Source organism: Oncorhynchus nerka, linkage group LG24 (genome assembly GCF_034236695.1).
Source record: "Oncorhynchus nerka isolate Pitt River linkage group LG24, Oner_Uvic_2.0, whole genome shotgun sequence".
Taxonomy (NCBI): Eukaryota; Metazoa; Chordata; class Actinopteri; order Salmoniformes; family Salmonidae; genus Oncorhynchus; species Oncorhynchus nerka.
Genome location: NC_088419.1, coordinates 86564718 through 86581102, shown reverse-complemented (window position 1 = coordinate 86581102; position 16385 = coordinate 86564718). Strand labels below are relative to the sequence as shown.

The 16385-nt window shown below is 43.4% G+C and overlaps 1 protein-coding gene and 1 long non-coding RNA gene across 2 annotated transcripts in view; one reads left to right on the top strand and one right to left on the bottom strand.

Moving 5' to 3' along the window:
- The window catches only part of LOC115108690 (uncharacterized), a 74601-nt gene that overhangs the window by 1733 nt on the left and 56483 nt on the right, over window positions 1-16385 (bottom strand). The window lies entirely within an intron of this gene.
- Window positions 999-16343, top strand: ntmt2 (N-terminal Xaa-Pro-Lys N-methyltransferase). Its single transcript, XM_029633294.2, has 4 exons — window positions 999-1566; window positions 7857-8029; window positions 14104-14356; window positions 15603-16343. The coding sequence occupies exons 1-4, from the start codon at window positions 1326-1328 to the stop codon at window positions 15857-15859; spliced, it is 924 nt and encodes a 307-aa protein (XP_029489154.1). The 5' UTR covers window positions 999-1325; the 3' UTR covers window positions 15860-16343.

Here is a 16385-nt window from a genome sequence, read left to right as displayed (position 1 = left end):
AAGATGAATTGTCAGATTCAACAGAAGATCTCTTTGTTACAAGCCCCAGCTTCATACAGTTGCTTAAACATAGAGAACTGATCATGTATACTGGTTGCTGGGGTGGGACGGGTGTGTGGGGTTCGTGAGTGGCTTTGATTTTTTCTTCATGTCTTACTCATTGGTAGGAAGAAGTTAGATCCAAATTGGATGTTGGGTAGTCTATTTATTGAATATTATCTGACTTCTATTAATTGAAATGGCCGATTTGGGTGCAATCAATTAGCTTAATTTCTCAGAGATCTAATTATATTTAAACAAAATAATGTTTCAGGAATGCTAATCACATCTGTTACTAACTACAGAAACAATTGCAGAACAATCTGAGATGGTCGGTGTTGAAATCCTCTTTCTGGTGCTTCTTGAGATGTAACGACCCCATGGAGACTTGTGCTGTTTCTGGTCTCCTCCACAGAGCATGGTACATCAACATCCAGGTCGTTAAAGGCTGTGTACGATGACCACACAGTTTGTGTGTGTACAGTACGTGAACACTCACAAGGGCTTCTTTTTGTGATCTGAAATGTTGATTGAGCGTAGTGACATAGTGGCACGTACGCATTGGGGATCTCCCTGGAGACATATGACCAAAGCAGATTCTTGAACCATAAGCCTGACACATATCTGAACCAGAAGTGCAGCGACTACTAAAACTGAGAGGCTAGGGCAAAGCTTCAGCGTCTGACTATTTACAGACTGGCCATGCCTTATCATGTGCATAGGCACAGCTAAGTCCAAATGTCTCCATTCAACGCTTTAAATAGGTAGAAATATTCACATGTTGTTGAGTGAATGCATGTATGGTCTACCATACGTTTTGCAGACCTATCACTTTGTAACTTAGGCATCCAAAGACAAGAACACTGTGGCTATGCATAGATACAAACATGAGAAGACTGCTAAAAATAACTGCTACATTATATGGCTGTAAGGGGCAGGGAGAACGTATCTTGTGTGCTGCTGGTATTTGTGGGTTGAAAGCTCGGATGCCACTCTGCGTGCCTGCAGCCGGGGTGCAGCTTTCAGCACTGCCCCAAGATGGGATCACAGCCGATCCCTTGCTGCCAGAGAAGGTACCAGGGGACCCCAGACCCACAGATATAGCAGCACCGCAGAAGCAACAGCAGAAGCAACAACACCTTCACACTTGGTCACACAAACAGTGTGGTTCACACACACTGCTCGCTCGCTGGACTGGACTGGACACCGAGCAGAGACACTGCCACAGGCACACTAGGTCACACACACACACAGACCATCCGGTTCACGCACACTGAATCTCTGCGATGGACACTGCGCTGGATACAGACAAGGCAAGAATGAGCCTGGAAGATACAAAAAGGGCAGTGGTGTCTCCAAGCTCTCCACCTAACATGGAGTTCCAAGCCCTACACCAGGCCCATCGGGACCGCTGGAAGAACACAGATGTGTCCATGTGTCGCCACAGCCTGTCCTTCCATCTGCACCACAGCCTGAGGATGGAGTTCTTCGCCAGCTTCCTGTACCTGCTGGAGCAGATCCCCCTGGGTAAGGACAGGGGCACCACCAACCGCCTTCATCGGGCTCTGGGCAAAGTGAGGGGGAACGGGTGTGTTAGAGCATGTGTGTACTTTTGAGGGTTAAATCAGTCTTAACATGCATGCAGAGATACAGTTTGTACTGTAGGCTGTACATGATCTATGTGGGAATATGCTATATGAGAGACACTGGTGTTAATGGGACTTCCCTGCGTTAATAAAAACCAATTATCCAACTACACTATGTGCTTTCTGGCTGTCTGATATGGCACCATACTGGCCAGCTCCTAGAACAGAGAGAATGTGCAATCAAGCACCTACTCTAATCCATAGCTCTCATCTAATCAATAGCTCTCACAATCACCTCGGTGTACCCTGATTTCAGGTCCTATAATCAGTTGAAAATGTTCCCACCATCTAACCATACTGACCATCCCAGCATCCTGACCATTTATCATGATTAAACAAGAGGTGGAACCTATGCATCTCAATGCATGATGATATAGTAAAGAGAGAGAAGCGCTAACTGTGTAGGCAGGATACTCGTACTGTACGTCCAGTGGCCTTGGGTGTGTTCGCAAATTAAATTTGGAGTACCAGAGTGCGCTCTGGGCATTTGTAAATTCAGAGCGTTTTGCTCTCGGAGAATTCAGAGAACACACTGGATACTCTGGCCAAGGAGTAGGGTTGATCCTAGAGTTCTGACCTCACTACGGCAGTCAAGCACCCAAGCTAACTCTCTAACGTTGGCTAGCTGGCTAGCTACTTCCAGACACAACTGAGAGAACAACCTCACTCTGACCATTTTACTCGCCCTAGTAGAGCTGGTTAGGCTGTTTTCATGTTATCCAGAGCATTGGTGGCCGTAACTGTGCTGCTGGCAACAATGTAATTACTTTTTTTTAACAACGTATTCAACTGGTGTTGAGCTCTCGTGAATATATCAGTTCTTCTGCACTCTGGCACAATCATATGAGAGTGCTCTGAAATCGGAGATGATCGCCAGAGTGAATTTATGACTGCACCCTTGATTTCCTCATTTTCTTGGAGATTTCAGTGGGTCAAACTAACCTGTCCAGGAATAGCCCCATCAATGGCATGTGAAGTGCGTAAGCACTGTGTCATGTCAAGAGGTGTTTGATTCATGACAGTCAGAGTTTCATAGTCATTATTTGTTTATTTATTGAACCTTTATTTAACTAGGCAAGTCAGTTAAGAACAAATTTTTATTTACAATAACGGCCTACCAGGGAACAGTGGGTTAACTGCCTTGTTCAGGGGAACAGTGGGTTAACTGCCTTGTTCAGGGGAACAGTGGGTTAACTGCCTTGATCAGGGGAACAGTGGGTTAACTGCCTTGTTCAGGGGAACAGTGGGTTAACTGCCTTGATCAGGGGAACAGTGGGTTAACTGCCTTGTTCAGGGGAACAGTGGGTTAACTGCCTTGTTCAGGGGAACAGTGGGTTAACTGCCTTGTTCAGGGGAACAGTGGGTTAACTGCCTTGTTCAGGGGAACAGTGGGTTAACTGCCTTGATCAGGGGAACAGTGGGTTAACTTCCTTGTTCAGGGGAACAGTGGGTTAACTGCCTTGTTCAGGGAACAGTGGGTTAACTGCCTTGATCAGGGAACAGTGGGTTAACTGCCTTGTTCAGGGGAACAGTGGGTTAACTGCCTTGTTCAGGGAACAGTGGGTTAACTGCCTTGTTCAGGGAACAGTGGGTTAACTGCCTTGATCAGGGGAACAGTGGGTTAACTGCCTTGTTCAGGGGAACAGTGGGTTAACTGCCTTGTTCAGGGAACAGTGGGTTAACTGCCTTGTTCAGGGAACAGTGGGTTAACTGCCTTGATCAGGGAACAGTGGGTTAACTGCCTTGATCAGGGAACAGTGGGTTAACTGCCTTGTTCAGGGGAACAGTGGGTTAACTGCCTTGTTCAGGGGAACAGTGGGTTAACTGCCTTGTTCAGGGGAACAGTGGGTTAACTGCCTTGATCAGGGGAACAGTGGGTTAACTGCCTTGTTCAGGGGAACAGTGGGTTAACTGCCTTGTTCAGGGGAACAGTGGGTTAACTGCCTTGATCAGGGGAACAGTGGGTTAACTGCCTTGATCAGGGGAACAGTGGGTTAACTGCCTTGTTCAGGGGAACAGTGGGTTAACTGCCTTGTTCAGGGGAACAGTGGGTTAACTGCCTTGTTCAGGGGAACAGTGGGTTAACTGCCTTGATCAGGGACAGAATGACAGATTGTTACCTTGTCAAACAATTCCCTAATTGCATGTAAATTGGTGTGTAAACCTCTGACATTCTCTTGGTTTTGAAATTCAGTCCTTTGGTGAAGGAGACGTTTGTCCAAACAGATGAAAGGTCACAGAGTTTGGAAACTCTTTACCTTCACTAATGAGGTGAACTAATTGTGGGTGATGATAGGGGAAGTTGGCCGTAAAATGGCATTTGACTGGCAGAATGACACCTTTCACACTCAGTCTTCCCGTCCTCTGTGCCATCTTGACCGTGTTACTATACTTATCCCTCTCTCCTGTAGGCGTCCCGAGTGTGCACACCAATACTGTATCAGAATACCATCTGATGCCATGTGACCTTCAAACATTACTCGGCCAAGTGAACACCTGACTTGAGGCGTCTTGGAAGTTCTTGACATGTTTGGTTCGATACTCTGATTGACTTCTTCTCCTTGGTTTTAACCTCTGTCTTCTTCTCCTTGGTTTTAACCTCTCATTGTCTTCCTCTCCTTGGTTTTAACCTCTGTCTTCTTCTCCTTGGTTTTAACCTCTGTCTTCCTCTCCTTGGTTTTAACCTCTGTCTTCCTCTCCTTGGTTTTAACCTCCCATTGTCTTCTTCTCCTTGGTTTTAACCTCTCATTGTCTTCTTCTCCTTGGTTTTAACCTCTCATTGTCTTCTTCTCCTTGGTTTTAACCTCTCATTGTCTTCTTCTCCTTGGTTTTAACCTCTGTCTTCTTCTCCTTGGTTTTAACCTCTGTCTTCCTCTCCTTGGTTTTAACCTCTGTCTTCCACTCCTTGATTTTAACCTCTCATTGTCTTCTTCTCCTTGGTTTTAACCTCTGTCTTCTTCTCCTTGGTTTTAACCTCTCATTGTCTTCCTCTCCTTGGTTTTAACCTCTGTCTTATTCTCCTTGGTTTTAACCTCTGTCTTCCTCTCCTTGGTTTTAACCTCTCATTGTCTTCTTCTCCTTGGTTTTAACCTCTCATTGTCTTCTTCTCCTTGGTTTTAACCTCTCATTGTCTTCTTCTCCTTGGTTTTAACCTCTCATTGTCTTATTCTCCTTGGTTTTAACCTCTGTCTTCTTCTCCTTGGTTTTAACCTCTGTCTTCCTCTCCTTGGTTTTAACCTCTGTCTTCCACTCCTTGATTTTAACCTCTCATTGTCTTCTTCTCCTTGGTTTTAACCTCTGTCTTCTTCTCCTTGGTTTTAACCTCTCATTGTCTTCCTCTCCTTGGTTTTAACCTCTGTCTTATTCTCCTTGGTTTTAACCTCTGTCTTCCTCTCCTTGGTTTTAACCTCTGTCTTCCTCTCCTTGGTTTTAACCTCTCATTGTCTTCTTCTCCTTGGTTTTAACCTCTCATTGTCTTCTTCTCCTTGGTTTTAACCTCTCATTGTCTTCTTCTCCTTGGTTTTAACCTCTCATTGTCTTATTCTCCTTGGTTTTAACCTCTGTCTTCTTCTCCTTGGTTTTAACCTCTGTCTTCCTCTCCTTGGTTTTAACCTCTGTCTTCCACTCCTTGATTTTAACCTCTCATTGTCTTCTTCTCCTTGGTTTTAACCTCTGTCTTCTTCTCCTTGGTTTTAACCTCTCATTGTCTTCCTCTCCTTGGTTTTAACCTCTGTCTTCCGCTCCTTGGTTTTAACCTCTGTCTTCCTCTCCTTGGTTTTAACCTCTCATTGTCTTCCTCTCCTTGGTTTTAACCTCTGTCTTCCTCTCCTTGGTTTTAACCTCCCATTGTCTTCTTCTCCTTGGTTTTAACCTCTCATTGTCTTCTTCTCCTTGGTTTTAACCTCTCATTGTCTTCTTCTCCTTGGTTTTAACCTCTCATTGTCTTCTTCTCCTTGGTTTTAACCTCTGTCTTCTTCTCCTTGGTTTTAACCTCTGTCTTCCTCTCCTTGGTTTTAACCTCTGTCTTCCACTCCTTGATTTTAACCTCTCATTGTCTTCTTCTCCTTGGTTTTAACCTCTGTCTTCTTCTCCTTGGTTTTAACCTCTCATTGTCTTCCTCTCCTTGGTTTTAACCTCTGTCTTATTCTCCTTGGTTTTAACCTCTGTCTTCCTCTCCTTGGTTTTAACCTCTGTCTTCCTCTCCTTGGTTTTAACCTCTCATTGTCTTTTTCTCCTTGGTTTTAACCTCTCATTGTCTTCTTCTCCTTGGTTTTAACCTCTCATTGTCTTCTTCTCCTTGGTTTTAACCTCTCATTGTCTTATTCTCCTTGGTTTTAACCTCTGTCTTCTTCTCCTTGGTTTTAACCTCTGTCTTCCACTCCTTGATTTTAACCTCTCATTGTCTTCTTCTCCTTGGTTTTAACCTCTGTCTTCTTCTCCTTGGTTTTAACCTCTCATTGTCTTCCTCTCCTTGGTTTTAACCTCTGTCTTCCGCTCCTTGGTTTTAACCTCTGTCTTCCTCTCCTTGGTTTTAACCTCTCATTGTCTTCCTCTCCTTGGTTTTAACCTCTGTCTTCCTCTCCTTGGTTTTAACCTCTCATTGTCTTCCTCTCTTTGGTTTTAACCTCTGTCTTCTTCTCCTTGGTTTTAACCTCTGTCTTCTTCTCCTTGGTTTTAACCTCTGTCTTCCTCTCCTTGGTTTTAACCTCTGTCTTCCTCTCCTTGGTTTTAACCTCTCATTGTCTTCCTCTCTTTGGTTTTAACCTCTGTCTTCTTCTCCTTGGTTTTAACCTCTCATTGTCTTCCTCTCCTTGGTTTTAACCTCTGTCTTCTTCTCCTTGGTTTTAACCTCTGTCTTCTTCTCCTTGGTTTTAACCTCTCATTGTCTTCCTCTCCTTGGTTTTAACCTCTGTCTTCCTCTCCTTGGTTTTAACCTCTCATTGTCTTCCTCTCCTTGGTTTTAACCTCTCACTGTCTTCTTCTCCTTGGTTTTAACCTCTGTCTTATTCTCCTTGGTTTTAACCTCTCATTGTCTTTCTCTCCTTGGTTTTAACCTCTCATTGTCTTCTTCCCCTTGGTTTTAACCTCTGTCTTCTTCCCCTTGGTTTTAACCTCTCATTGTCTTTCTCTCCTTGGTTTTAACCTCTCATTGTCTTCCTCTCCTTGGTTTTAACCTCTCATTGTCTTCTTCTCCTTGGTTTTAACCTCTGATTGGCTTCTTCTCCTTGGTTTTAACCTCTGATTGTCTGGAGTGGATTTTCCCACTCCTTGACCTCTTCCCTGTCGGGTGCCTTTTAGCATTGTGGCGTGAGTCCAATTGGAAGCAAATTACTTTATAATGACATCAGGGACTCTGAGAGTGCGGTTGTTGCATCATGTTGCCATAAATTTTGCCGTGACACGTTTCCAGCTGACAAATGCATCGGCCCTCCCCCGACCCCCACCCTGACCCACTTCCTGACCCCCACCCTGACCCCCACCCTGACCCACACCCTGACCCCCACCTGACCCACACCCACACCCTGACCCCGACCCACACCCTGACCCCCACCCCGACCCACACCCCCTGACCCACACCCTGACCCCCACCCCGACCCACACCCTGACCCCCACCTGTCACCTAAGCCCAGAGAAATGTCTGCCGATTCTTCTAGTTTTAACCAAAGGTCCCTCTCACTGGAAATACTGTACTCAACAAGACCTACAAAACAAATAGACACATATAGAATCATTTTACTAACTGGTGAGAAAAAAGTAGAACCCCAGTGTCAAAGGTCATGCGCTTGAATACCAAAATGAACAGTAAAAGTTTATAATCAAAGCATTGGGTGCATACAGTCCCAACGTATATATTGTTTAGATCACATACCTGTAGTCCTCTTACTCCATACCACAGCTGATCATGCGGTTGGAAAACACCCTTATTTTTAGACTTATAATCAAATTATCGTCATGCGTCTCTCGGGCAGATCATCAGCTCTTATCCATAGTTAGTGATCCAGTGTCCTGTTCTGTTCTTCAGCACACCTGTTCCTCCTGCGTGACTTTGTCCTCTTCCCCAGTAGTGTGGTGAAGAGTTATTCACACAGACATAACATGACAATGACACTTGACTATGGCCATGGAAAAAGGTCAATCAGTTGTGTGTGTGTGTGTGTGTGTATCCCACAGTCAAGCTCTTCGCAGTGACCTGCGAGAAAATCAAAGGGGAGAAGTACTTCTACTACAAGGCGCAGCAGTTCTACGAGGACGTGGAGCCGTCAGAGGAGGGGATGATGGGAGACTTCGTTGAGATCTCCCACATCGACCTGGAAGGCTCCAGGAACTTTCTGAGCAGGTTTATTGTAAGTCTACACTACATTACACGTGTGTCACTGAAATGACACCTCTGACTTGGTTGAAAACTGAGTGGTAGTGACCTTGGAGCCTGAGTGTGTTACAGAACCCAAGTTGATATTTGTATCAGTATCTGTTTATGACATGAAATGCATCATCTTTCTGCTATAAAAATACCTTCTCCCATGAGTCCATCCCTTCTCATCTACAAAGGGAGCTGTACCTCTGCCCAGAACACATCATGTCACTAATGGTCATCTTGACCTTCTGCCAGGCCGGCTCTGTAACAACACCCTCATGTCCAGAGCCCCAGACATTAATCCCCAATGTTACACCTGGTCCACAAGACTGGAGAGGGTCAACGTGTGTGCGTGCCTGTGTGTGTGTACTGTACTTACATGAATGGGGATTTGTGTTACATGGAAACTAGGCTATTAACGGTCATATCTGGTGTGGTTCTCATCATTTATAGTCATATCTGGTGTGGTTCTCATTATTTATAGTCATATCTGGTATGGTTCTCATTATTTATAGTCATATCTGGTATGGTTCTCATTATTTATAGTCATATCTGGTGTGGTTCTCATTATTTATAGTCATATCTGGTATGGTTCTCATTATTTATAGTCATATCTGGTATGGTTCTCATTATTTATAGTCATATCTGGTGTGGTTCTCATCATTTATAGTCATATCTGGTGTGGTTCTCATTATTTATAGTCATATCTGGTATGGTTCTCATTATTTATAGTCATATCTGGTATGGTTCTCATTATTTATAGTCATATCTGGTGTGGTTCTCATCATTTATAGTCATATCTGGTGTGGTTCTCATTATTTATAGTCATATCTGGTATGGTTCTCATTATTTATAGTCATATCTGGTATGGTTCTCATTATTTATAGTCATATCTGGTATGGTTCTCATTATTTATAGTCATATCTGGTGTGGTTCTCATTATTTATAGTCATATCTGGTATGGTTCTCATTATTTATAGTCATATCTGGTGTGGTTCTCATTATTTATAGTCATATCTGATGTGGTTCTCATTATTGATAGTCATATCTGGTGTGGTTCTCATTATTTATAGTCATATCTGGTATGGTTCTCATTATTTATAGTCATATCTGGTGTGGTTCTCATTATTTATAGTCATATCTATCTGGTGTGGTTCTCATTATTTATAGTCATATCTGATGTGGTTCTCATTATTGATAGTCATATCTGGTGTGGTTCTCATTATTTATAGTCATATCTGGTGTGGTTCTCATTATTTATAGTCATATCTGGTGTGGTTCTCATTATTTATAGTCATATCTGGTGTGGTTCTCATTATTTATAGTCATATCTGATGTGGTTCTCATTATTTATAGTCATATCTGATGTGGTTCTCATTATTGATAGTCATATCTGGTATGGTTCTCATTATTTATAGTCATATCTGGTATGGTTCTCATTATTTATAGTCATATCTGGTGTGGTTCTCATTATTTATAGTCATATCTGGTGTGGTTCTCATTATTTATAGTCATATCTGGTATGGTTCTCATTATTTATAGTCATATCTGGTATGGTTCTCATTATTTATAGTCATATCTGGTGTGGTTCTCATTATTTATAGTCATATCTGGTGTGGTTCTCATTATTTATAGTCATATCTGGTATGGTTCTCATTATTTATAGTCATATCTGGTATGGTTCTCATTATTTATAGTCATATCTGGTGTGGTTCTCATTATTTATAGTCATATCTGGTGTGGTTCTCATTATTTATAGTCATATCTGGTGTGGTTCTCATTATTTATAGTCATATCTGGTATGGTTCTCATTATTTATAGTCATATCTGGTGTGGTTCTCATTATTTATAGTCATATCTGGTGTGGTTCTCATTATTTATAGTCATATCTGATGTGGTTCTCATTATTGATAGTCATATCTGGTGTGGTTCTCATTATTTATAGTCATATCTGGTGTGGTTCTCATTATTTATAGTCATATCTGATGTGGTTCTCATTATTGATAGTCATATCTGGTGTGGTTCTCATTATTGATAGTCATATCTGGTGTGGTTCTCATTATTTATAGTCATATCTGGTATGGTTCTCATTATTTATAGTCATATCTGGTGTGGTTCTCATTATTGATAGTCATATCTGGTGTAGTTCTCATTATTGATAGTCATATCTGGTGTGGTTCTCATTATTGATAGTCATATCTGGTATGGTTCTCATTATTGATAGTCATATCTGGTGTGGTTCTCATTATTGATAGTCATATCTGGTGTGGTTCTCATTATTGATAGTCATATCTGGTGTAGTTCTCATTATTGATAACACACACACACACACACCTGTCTACTGCAAGGGAAGCCTTGCCAGTAGAGTTCTGATCTGGTCTATACCTGTCTACTGCACCTCCCCTTGGCAGTAGAGTTCTGATCTGGTCTATACCTGTCTACTGCAAGGGAAGCCTTGCCAGTAGAGTTCTGATCTGGTCTATGCCTGTCTACTGCAAGGGAAGCCTTGCCAGTAGAGTTCTGATCTGGTCTATACCTGTCTACTGCACCTCCCCTTGGCAGTAGAGTTCTGATCTGGTCTATACCTGTCTACTGCAAGGGAAGCCTTGCCAGTAGAGTTCTGATCTGGTCTATACCTGTCTACTGCAAGGGAAGCCTTGCCAGTAGAGTTCTGATCTGGTCTATACCTGTCTACTGCACCTCCCCTTGGCAGTAGAGTTCTGATCTGGTCTATACCTGTCTACTGCACCTCCCCTTGGCAGTAGAGTTCTGATCTGGTCTATACCTGTCTACTGCACCTCCTCTTGCCAGTAGAGTTCTGATCTGGTCTATACCTGTCTACTGCACCTCCCCTTGCCAGTAGAGTTCTGACCTGGTCTATACCTGTCTACTGCACCTCCTCTTGCCAGTAGAGTTCTGATCTGGTCTATACCTGTCTACTGCACCTCCCCTTGGCAGTAGAGTTCTGATCTGGTCTATACCTGTCTACTGCACCTCCCCTTGGCAGTAGAGTTCTGATCTGGTCTATACCTGTCTACTGCACCTCCCCTTGGCAGTAGAGTTCTGATCTGGTCTATACCTGTCTACTGCACCTCCCCTTGGCAGTAGAGTTCTGATCTGGTCTATACCTGTCTACTGCACCTCCCCTTGGCAGTAGAGTTCTGATCTGGTCTATACCTGTCTACTGCACCTCCCCTTGGCAGTATTCTGATCTGGTCTATACCTGTCTACTGCACCTCCCCTTGCCAGTAGAGTTCTGATCTGGTCTATACCTGTCTACTGCACCTCCCCTTGGCAGTAGAGTTCTGATCTGGTCTATACCTGTCTACTGCACCTCCCCTTGGCAGTCGAGTTCTGATCTGGTCTATACCTGTCTACTGCACCTCCCCTTGCCAGTAGAGTTCTGACCTGGTCTATACCTGTCTACTGCACCTCCTCTTGCCAGTAGAGTTCTGATCTGGTCTATACCTGTCTACTGCACCTCCCCTTAGCAGTAGAGTTCTGACCTGGTCTATACCTGTCTACTGCACCTCCCCTTGCCAGTAGAGTTCTGACCTGGTCTATACCTGTCTACTGCACCTCCCCTTGCCAGTAGAGTTCTGATCTGGTCTATACCTGTCTACTGCACCTCCCCTTAGCAGTAGAGTTCTGATCTGGTCTATACCTGTCTACTGCACCTCCCCTTAGCAGTAGAGTTCTGATCTGGTCTATACCTGTCTACTGCACCTCCTCTTGCCAGTAGAGTTCTGATCTGGTCTATACCTGTCTCCTGCACCTCCTCTTGCCAGTAGAGTTCTGATCTGGTCTATACCTGTCTACTGCACCTCCCCTTAGCAGTAGAGTTCTGATCTGGTCTATACCTGTCTACTGCACCTCCCCTTAGCAGTATAGTTCTGATCTGGTCTATACCTGTCTACTGCACCTCCTCTTGCCAGTAGAGTTCTGATCTGGTCTATACCTGTCTCCTGCACCTCCTCTTGCCAGTAGAGTTCTGATCTGGTCTATACCTGTCTACTGCACCTCCCCTTGGCAGTAGAGTTCTGATCTGGTCTATACCTGTCTACTGCATCTCCCCTTAGCAGTAGAGTTCTGATCTGGTCTATACCTGTCTACTGCACCTCCCCTTAGCAGTAGAGTTCTGATCTGGTCTATACCTGTCTACTGCACCTCCCATTGCCAGTAGAGTTCTGATCTGGTCTATACCTGTCTACTGCACCTCCCCTTAGCAGTAGAGTTCTGATCTGGTCTATACCTGTCTACTGCACCTCCCCTTGGCAGTAGAGTTCTGATCTGGTCTATACCTGTCTACTGCATCTCCCCTTGGCAGTAGAGTTCTGATCTGGTCTATACCTGTCTACTGCACCTCCCCTTAGCAGTAGAGTTCTGAACTCATTCCAGACTATGATAATCTGCCATTTCATTTATTACATTTAATAAGCCACAAGAAAAATATCCTTGAATAGCTTTACTCCTCGCTGGGCGGTAAAGCAGGGGACTTTCACAATGATGCATATAGGTAACATACACGTTAGCAGTGGTGTAAAGTACTTAAAAGTAGAAACACTTTACAGTACTACATAAGCACTGTTTTGGGGAATCTGTACTTTACTATTTATATTTTTGACAACTTTTACTTCACTACATTCTTAAGGAAAATTATGTACTTTTTACTCCATACATTTTCCCTGACACTCAAAAGAACTCGTTACATTTTGAATGCTTTGCAGGACAGGAAAATGTTCCAATTCACACTGTTACGGTTGTCGTCTTCCTCTTCTGAGGAGGAGTAGGAAATATCGGACCAATATGCAGCGTGGTAAGTGTTCGTCATGTTTATTTCACAGAACACAGAAAACAAACGAACAAGCGAATAAAGGAAAACCGAAACAGTCCCGTATGGTGAAAACACTGAAACGGAAAATAACCACCCACAAACAAGAGTGGGAAAACATGCTACCTAAGTATGGTTCTCAATCAGAGACAACAACTACCCACAACTAACAGTGGGAAAACAGGCTGCCTAAGTATGGTTCTCCATCAGAGACAACAACTACCCACAACTAACAGTGGGAAAACAGGCTGCCTAAGTATGGTTCTCAATCAGAGACAACAACTACCCACAACTAACAGTGGGAAAACAGGCTGCCTAAGTATGGTTCTCCATCAGAGACAACAACTACCCACAACTAACAGTGGGAAAACAGGCTGCCTAAGTATGGTTCTCAATCAGAGACAACAACTACCCACAACTAACAGTGGGAAAACAGGCTGCCTAAGTATGGTTCTCCATCAGAAACTAAACATTGGCACAGTCCTAGATTAGGGTCACCCGAAACGTTATACAGCTGGCTACATTTCATAGTACTAGACATATGTACATTTCATAGTACGTCGTTCCATGTACTGCTCAACTGCTCTCTTGTATAAGGACATCCTTAGCTTAGACAGAGGAAGAGAACACTATGTTTCAGTCATACTCCATGGTCTCCTAAAACTCTACTGTGCAGAGTCTGGATTCTAATCCTGACAACTCCATTAAAACCTAACACAGTGGGGAGATGTAGAATGCAACCAGGTTAAACTGAAGAACAAGCTATGTGAGCAATATGGCAGTAATTCACCAAACCAGGAAGCATCCTCCAACAACCATAGAGTTCCTCCGGGCCCCATCTTTCACCGAATCACGGACTGGGGCCCCCCTCATTCCTCAGGGAAGAGAGGGAGAGGAGTGAGGTCAGAGTACAAAATGCAAAGAAGTTAAAATGAGCATGAATCAAGCAAAGTAATTTTTTTGTTTTCGATGTAAGGTCAAAGTTCATAGTGTCATTACCCTGAGGTATGGTGCTTGTTTCTTCTCTCTGGGCTTTTGGGTTACAGAGGCCAGACATCTGGTATAGAAAAAAAGAATATGTATTACTGTGATCCTAGCAAAGGACGCCAGGTAGCCTGATGTTTGCGTATACTTTTCCTGTGCGGAAGGATTTGAAAATATCTGTTACATTACTGTAGTGTGTCTATTTACCAATGTGTACATGCTTGTGTATCATTCCATTCTTCAAACAGGGTCCTGGTAAAGCTGACACTAAGTGTGCCCTGGACTGTGGTTGTGGGATTGGGCGGGTATCTAAAGGTGTCCTCCTGCCCATCTTTGAGACCATGGAGATGTGTGACATGATTGAGGCCTTTCTGCTCCATGCCCATGAGGAGTACCTAGGAGACGACGCTGACCGCATAGAAACATACTACTGTTACAACCTGCAGGAGCTAACACCTCCCTCCAGGAAATATGATGTCGTCTGGATGCAGTGGTGTGCATGTAAGACTCACTCTCTGATCTACGTGTGTGTTTGTGTCTGATAGCGTGTGTGCGTCATGTTTGTGATGTTTTCATGTTTTGACCTCTCATCTCCTGTGTCTTTTCCATATGAGGTTGTTTACATTCAGTAAGTGTGAGTACCTCCGTATGTAGAACGTCACATTAAAGCAACATGCAGTGTATATACTGTATTCCATACTACCTATTGCATCTTAGCCTACGCCACTCTGACATTGCTCATCCATATATTTAAGCAATAAGGCCTGAGGGGGTGTGGTATATGGCCAATATACCACAGCTAAGGGCTGTTCTTAGTCACGACACAACGCAGAGTTCTAGGACAGACCTTAGCCGTGGTATATTGGTCATATATCACAAACCCCCGAGGTGCCTTATTGCTATTATAAACTGGTTACCAACGTAATTAGAGCAGTAAAAATAAATGTTTTGTCATACCCATGGCATACTGTCTGATATACCACAGCTTTCAGCCAATCAGAATTCAGGGTTCGAACCACCCAGTTAATAATTATATTTATATATTCCATTCCTTAATAAGATTTGTGTGTATTAGGTATTTGTTGTGGAATGGTTAGATCTAACAAGTAATATATTGCTGCACTGTCGGAACTAGAAGCACAAGCATTTGGCTATACTCTTAATAACATCTGCTAACCATGTGTATGTGACCAATAACATTTGATTTGATGTTGATTTGACATTACAGCAACATACAGGCATTAGATATCAGAGCTCCTTGTCAGTCAACAGCAGTTAAAAGTGTCTGTATGAAGAACTCTGCCCAATTCCAGTCTTATTTTAGGAGGGACCAGCATTGATTTTTCAGTGAAGGGATATTTCAGGTTGTGTTTATATTGCCATGTTAGGGGACCTCCTCATGTCACGCTCATTGGGTGAGCCCTGTCATGCTTAGGGTGTGCCCTGTCATGCTTAGGGTGTGCCCTGTCATGCTTAGGGTGTGCCCTGTCATGCTTAGGGTGTGCCCTGTCATGCTTAGGGTGTGCCCTGTCATGCTTAGGGTGAGCCCTGTCACTTTCTGTGTAGGGCAGGTTATATAAGACAACTCGAGGTAGAGGACGAATCTTAGGTTCTAGATCTCAGAGAAAAAGTATGGGTGGATAAAATCTATATAGTTAAAATAAGTTTGACAGACAGATGCAGGCAGACAGACAGACTCTCCCTTTCTCTGATTGGTGGGTCTTGTGTTGCGCTGTCCCATCTCCAGGTCACCTGACGGACAGGGACCTGATGCAGTTCCTGATGCGCTGTAAGAAGAGTCTGCGGCCCAACGGGGTTATCATCATTAAGGACAACATGGCCCGGAAGGGCTGCAAGCTGGATCCCATCGACAGCAGCATCATCCGTCACCTGGACATTATGAAGGACATCATCTTTAAGGCCGGCCTGAAGGTCCTGGCTGTGGAGAAACAAGAAGGATTCCCCGACGCCATCGTCCCTGTGTGGATGATCGCTATGCAGTAGACAGACAGACGAGCGGAAGGACGGACTGACTGGCAGATAGACAGTATACAGTACCTTCGTTATTAGACATTCTGACACACTATTACAAGATTGTAATGTCTCACATCCCCTGACAAGCGCACACTACTACTCCAATGAAAACAGAATGGTGTATATATAGATTTTACCTTGCTTTGTTTTTGTGCCAGTGTATTGTTTTTATATACCTCTGCCTGTAATATTGCAGATTTTAAATGAAGATTACTTTTTTACACGACAGTACATGTTTTCTGGTTTGTCATTGTATAGTTAAGTTGAAATGCAGTATGTTGTGCTGACTGTAGCCTAAACTAATGCCTTAGCAAAAAAAAACAAATTTTCCTAGCAACAAACAAATTGCCTTAGCAACAAACAAAATGCCTCAGCAACAAACAAAAGTATTTTCATATGGTACGCTGATGTATGTAGCAAAATGTATTCATGCTCATTAAACTGTACAATGTAACCTCTAGACTTGCTGTATTACTTTGAGATCACACAGAACAAT

Bases quoted from the DNA above. Each gene is read 5' to 3' on its own strand.
- ntmt2 (XM_029633294.2), top strand. From the start codon at position 1,326: ATGGACACTGCGCTGGATACAGACAAGGCAAGAATGAGCCTGGAAGAT. The intron at 1,567-7,856 runs GTAAGGACAGGG...TGTATCCCACAG, and splicing joins GCTGGAGCAGATCCCCCTGG to TCAAGCTCTTCGCAGTGACC. The intron at 14,357-15,602 runs GTAAGACTCACT...TCCCATCTCCAG, and splicing joins CTGGATGCAGTGGTGTGCAT to GTCACCTGACGGACAGGGAC.